At 61.2% G+C, this 5,825-nt stretch overlaps 1 protein-coding gene across 1 annotated transcript; it reads left to right on the top strand.

Annotated features, from left to right (window-relative positions):
• The first annotated feature begins 261 nt into the window (after positions 1-261).
• Positions 262-4,723, top strand: NXPH3 (neurexophilin 3). Its single transcript, XM_012463483.2, has 2 exons — positions 262-433; positions 2,781-4,723. Exons 1-2 carry the CDS (start codon positions 380-382, stop codon positions 3,483-3,485), a joined length of 759 nt encoding a protein of 252 aa, XP_012318906.1. The 5' UTR covers positions 262-379; the 3' UTR covers positions 3,486-4,723.
• Positions 4,724-5,825: the final 1,102 nt, after the last annotated feature.

Below are 5,825 nucleotides of genomic sequence, written 5' to 3' on the forward strand. Positions count from 1 at the left end.
CCAAGGACGGGCGCGCGCGTAGGTCCCCAGCACATCTGGGCGAGAGCGGCGCCGCTGGAGCCGAGGGGGGCGCCGAGCGCCGATCTGGAGCCGCGGAGCCACGGCGCAGCTGGGGCCCTTCGAGGCGCTCGGGGCGCACATCTGGGACCTCGAGTGGGGGCCGCGCCGAGCGCAGCTGGACCAGGGGAGGGGAGCGGCGGCAGCACAGCTGGACTGAAGGGGGCGGGGTCGGCCCTGGGCAACCGGCTGAGGGGAGGGCCGCGAGCCGCCGGGGACTGGAGCATGGGACGGAGCGCCTGAAGGAGCAGGAAGGGGACGAAGAGGCCTGGGACCCCGAAAGGAAAAGAGGAGAGCGAGAGGACGAGAGTGGAGGAGGAGGATGCAACTGACTCGCTGCTGTTTCGTGTTCCTGGTGCAGGGCAGCCTCTATCTGGTGAGTGGTCCGCGGGGAGCTGCGCGGAGGTGCGGGGGCCCGGAGGATCAGGGGAGAGCGCGGGAAGCTTGCGAGCCCTGAAACTTTCTCCCTTCCCCCGACATCCCGGGGATGGCGGGGAAGACTGGAGGCTGGGGGAGAGGGCGGGTCCGAGGCCGGAGACTGGACAGATAGGGTTAATAGGGGCGGGGAGAGGGTGCTTATCTGGCCCACCCACTCCGCGGCGGGTGGCTGGAGGTGCGACCGGCGCTCGGAAAAAGGCCCGGAGCCGGGTCGCCAGGGTTACCCGACCCCTTCTAGGAGCCCCAGGACCTCGGAAGGGGGCCTAATGGGGGCCGGGCCGTGGAGCTGGTGACCTGCAGGCTTTTCCCCTGACCTCCGGGATCCAGAGAGCCCCGGGCTCTGGGTACCCCAGAGCGCCGAGCCGGTCCAGGCGGGGGGCGGCCCCCGCGTCCCTCCCTCCCTCCCGCCCTCCCGCTCCCTCCCTCCCTCCCTCCCCGCCTGTTGTTTTCCTCTCCTCTCCTGGCTGCGCGCAGCCCGAGCCCCACAGGACCTGGGCAGGCGGCTCCCGCCCCGGGCGCTCGCGGCAGCTGAGCGGAGCGCCCAGAGCCCACTCCCCGTGCACCGGCTCCGCGGCTTCTCGGCGGCCCAGGGCGCCGGGGAACCCCTCCACGAACCCAGCCCGGGGCTAAACTCCCCTCCGACCGAGCGTCCGCCAACCCTCCCCGCAATCCTGTCATGGAGAAGCCTCAGCCCCGCGTCTGGACCTGCCCCTTTAATAAACAAGCCCTTTGCCACCGCCCCGATGCTACTGTGGGAAGAGCCTTTCCGTTCTCACGGCCCCACCTGTGGCCCTTTACCCTCCAGCCACGCAGCCGTGACCCCCAGGAGCCAGCACCTACAGGTCCGCAGCCCTGACCCAGTCCCCGAACCTCCCCTCCTAGCCGTCCTTCTACCCCACCCCCGGGGCCTGGCAGACAGGGCCAGCCTGAACTGTGGGGCAGAGACAGATTCGGCCACAGTACACAGCGGCTGGCACCACCCAGGCCAGAACACGGGCATGAAGACCCCACAGCCCCTTGGAACTGTATTGTCCCCACTCCAGTGTCACCACCAAATCCAGATGCTGCCCAGCTGAGCCGATACCCCCGGTGCTGGTGGTAAAGACACCTAGGGCGAGTGGTCGCTTTCAAGAGCTGAGCAGACACACAGCTAGGCTGTGCCCTCAGGAAGCTCTGCCAACCCCCTGATGCCCCCCACTGCTGTCTCACGCTCCCTGTGGCGCCTCTAGGAATCTCCCCAGGTGTGGCTTGTCACCATATCTGATCCAGCAGAGGGAGGATGAGCCCCTGCAGATTCCAGAGGCGGATGGCGTCTGGATAAAACCCTTTCAAAAAGACACATCTGATCTGTGAGGCCGGGGGTGTGGAGTGTAACGGAAGGGATGACCCTATGTGAACTCAGTCTTGTAGTGTTGTAACCTCTGAGCCCGGTGTCCTTATCTGTAAAATGGGAATGAGCTCTACCTCAGAATGCAAGTAACATCTTGGCACGTCATCATCAGTGTCCCCTGGAGAGCTGTTTGGCTTTCCATTCCCATGGCCATCCTGGGTGTGGCGTTCACTCCCGGTCTCCCCTAGTCCTCCTGCCCACCCTAAAAACTGTATTCATCCTTGAGAATTTCACTATGTTCTGCTTTCTTATTCCAGTGTCTGGTGGTTCTCTTTGCATCTAAGGGTAGAAATTATCCTAGGGTAGGGATGGTGTCTTACCCAACAGACTAGGAAGTCCCGAAGGGCAGAGGCTAGCCTCTCCTGTCAAAGCAGGGGCTCTCCCAGGATTGGGATGGTGCTCTCCTATCTGACTCGGGGCTCTTTGAGGACGGAGATTATGCCTCCCCCATCAGCCTGGGGATTTCACAAAGGCAGGGATTCCACCTCCTATCCAATCGGGGGCTCTGTCAGCACAGGGATGACGCTTCTGCCATTAGATGGGGGCTCCCTGGGATCAGAAGCTAGGCTTCTTCCATCAGTCTGGGGACTCCCTAGGGGTAGGAGCCATTGTCCCTGGTGCCACAGTCCACTGAAGAGAATTATTGTCCATCCTTGAGATTTTGAATCGTGTCCCAGACAGGACAGTGAGGAAAGGACATGAGGGGTGACCCGACCATCAGAACCTGACATGTATACAACCTAGAGTGTACACTTGCTCCCCAGTTTCAGTGAGCAACACGCAGGAGCCCCTCACCCAGGTCAGAGTGCAGTGGCAGGGAGAGAGGTGCTGCTGGTGGTGGGGGGGTGGACCTCCAGGGACAGGGCTCTCACTGTACTCACGACTCCCTCTGTAGGTCATCTGTGGCCAGGATGATGGTCCTCCCGGCTCAGAGGACCCTGAGCATGATGACCACGAGGGCCAGCCCCGGCCCCGGGTGCCTCGGAAGCGGGGCCACATCTCACCTAAGTCCCGCCCCATGGCCAATTCCACTCTCCTAGGGCTGCTGGCCCCACCTGGGGAGGCTTGGGGCATTCTTGGGCAGCCCCCCAGTCGCCCAAACCACAGCCCCCCACCCCCAGCCAAAGTGAAGAAAATCTTTGGCTGGGGCGACTTCTACTCCAACATCAAGACGGTGGCTCTGAACCTGCTCGTCACAGGGAAGATTGTGGACCATGGCAACGGGACCTTCAGCGTCCACTTCCGCCACAATGCCACAGGCCAGGGTAACATCTCCATCAGCCTCGTGCCCCCCAGCAAAGCTGTAGAGTTCCACCAGGAACAGCAGATCTTCATCGAAGCCAAGGCCTCCAAAATTTTCAACTGCCGGATGGAGTGGGAGAAGGTGGAACGGGGCCGCCGGACCTCGCTCTGCACCCACGACCCAGCCAAGATCTGCTCCAGAGACCACGCTCAGAGCTCAGCCACCTGGAGCTGCTCCCAGCCCTTCAAAGTCGTCTGTGTCTACATCGCCTTCTACAGCACGGACTATCGGCTGGTCCAGAAGGTGTGCCCAGATTACAACTACCATAGTGATACCCCCTACTACCCATCTGGGTGACCCGGGGCAGGCCACAGAGGCCAGGCCAGGGCTGGAAGGACAGGCCTGCCCATGCAGGAGACCATCTGGACACAGGCCAGGGAAGGGGTTGAGCCTCAGGCAGGGAGGGGGGTGGAGAGGAGGAGATGCCAAGTGGGGCCAGGGCCAAGTCTCAAGTGGCAGAGAAAGGGCCCCAAGTGCTGGCCCCAACCTGAGGCTGTGGAGCAACTAGATCACAGGAGCACTGGAAGAGGAGCGGGCTCTCTGTAGCTTCACAGGGCCTTGCCACAGAGCCACAGAGAGATGCTGGGCCCGGAGGCCCGCAGGCAGGCCAATCAGTGTGGCCCCAGATCAAGTCATGGGAGGAACCTAAGCCTTTGGTTCTTGCCATCCTGAGGAAGGACACTGACAGGGAGGGGGGATTTCATCAGTGTGGACATCCTGTCAACTTAGGATGGATGGCTGAGACAGGGCTTCCTAGGGAGCCAGTCAGCCGGGTAGGGTAGGGCCAGAGGAGCTCCCCAGCCCCGCCTAGTGGGCAGCCCTGAGCCCCTTGTCCTGTGCTGAGCAAGGTATGAGGCTGAAGTGGTGACCCTGGGGTCTTTGATGTCTTGACAGATTGACCATCTGTCTCCAGCCAGGCCACCCCTTTCCAAAATTTCCTCTCCTGCCAGCACTGCCCCTCTACCACCCGTTGCTATGGCACATCCATCCTTAAGCCGAGACGGGACGATTGTGGTCCTCCCCGCACCAAGCTCACAGCCCGTCCGCGTGCTGTGTCCCTCTTCCAGGACCTCACCCCCTGCTGGCTCCTCTGTGAGCATCCCTGTCTGGGAGAGTGGTCCCTCAACAGTCAGCCTCACCTGTCAGACCAGGGTTCTCCCGGATCTGGATGGCACCGCCCTCTCAGCTGTGGGCACGGGTGGGGCGGGGCCAGGCCACAGAGCATGTGTTGGATCTGTTCTGTGTGTCTGTCTGTGGGTGGGGGGAGGGGAGGGAAGTCTTGTGAAACCACGGATTGCTGACTTTTTTGTGCAGAATCATGTTCTTGGAGCAGGAAATAAAGCTTGCCCTGGGGTACTGGAGTCAGAGTTGTCCAAGGAAAGGGCATCAGGCATCCCTTGGTCCAGCAAGAATTTCTCTGATGGCCGAGGGACATGTGCTGGAGACCCGAGTGGCAGGGCTCCAGCCACCCTTGGAGCTGATGTCGCTGAGGGCTCAGGGCTTCCCTCTCCAGCCCCTGCTCCAGGCTGTCAGATCCCACATGGGGAAACCTGAACAAGCCCCCTGGGCATGGTGGGGAAGGGGAGGGGCGTGGCATCTGCAAAAACAGCTCGGGGAGGGAGAGCTAGCTGGCAGAATGGGCCAACAAGGGTGTCCTTGGTGTCCTCCCTGAACTACCATCTGGAGACCCAGTGGGGTCCTAGCCCCGTCATTTTGCTGTGTGGCCTTGGCCTTGTTCATTCTCCTCTCTAACATGAGGGGCTTGCCCAGACCAGGGGTTCTCAGGCAGATCACCCAGAGGGTGATGGCAGATTTCTGGGTCCTACCCACGTTTCTAATTCAGTAGGCCTGGGTAGGGCCTAAGAATCAGAATTTCCAATGCGTGCCCAGGTCTATGCTGACGCTGTTGGTCTAGGCCCATGCTAGGAGACCCACTCAAAGGACCTGGAAATTCATCTCTGGCTCCACAGGACAGGGAAACACCTTGGAGGCACTTTCCCAGGGGCCATTCAGAGAATCCAGGGTATTGTACTGGGTTTTCAATCTGACCACATGCCAGTGAAGGAATAGGCTGGAGTGCGTGGATACAGGGCCTGCATCAGCCATTCCCCTCCCGCAGCTAATAAGAGGCCTCAGAGGCTAGGCTCCGTGGCTCACGCCTGTAATCCCAGCACTTTGGGAGGCCGAGGTGGGTGGATCACGAGGTCAGGAGATCGAGACCATCCTGGCCGCCAACCAATGGTGAAACCCCGTCTCTACTAAAAAAATAACAAAAATTAGCCGGGCGTGGTGATGCGCACCTGTAGTCCCAGCTACTGGGGAGACTGAGGCAGAAGAATCGCTTGAACCCAGGAGGCGTAGGTTGCAGTGAGCCGAGATTGTGCCATTGCACTCCAGCCTGGTGACAGAGCAAGACTCTGTCTCAAAAAAAAAAAAGGAGGCCTCGGAATGGCCGGCTGCCAGTGGCACCTCCTCTGGGAGTTAGTTGTGCCCTCTGGGGCTCTGAGAAGGGAAGACATGACCAAGGTCACAGTGCCCTCTGGAGGTCATTCTAAGTCAGCTCTCTTGGAAGGGCAGCACTCAGGGCCCTTGACGCCCTCTTGAGGAGAGGAGAGTCCTGGCACTGGGGTAAGGTGG

Source organism: Aotus nancymaae, unplaced genomic scaffold, assembly GCF_030222135.1.
Source record: "Aotus nancymaae isolate 86718 unplaced genomic scaffold, 86718_ANA_hifiasm-v0.15.2.pri h1tg000072l, whole genome shotgun sequence".
Taxonomy (NCBI): Eukaryota; Metazoa; Chordata; class Mammalia; order Primates; family Aotidae; genus Aotus; species Aotus nancymaae.

Bases quoted from the DNA above. Each gene is read 5' to 3' on its own strand.
- NXPH3 (XM_012463483.2), top strand. From the start codon at position 380: ATGCAACTGACTCGCTGCTGTTTCGTGTTCCTGGTGCAGGGCAGCCTC. The intron at 434-2,780 runs GTGAGTGGTCCG...CTCCCTCTGTAG, and splicing joins TGCAGGGCAGCCTCTATCTG to GTCATCTGTGGCCAGGATGA.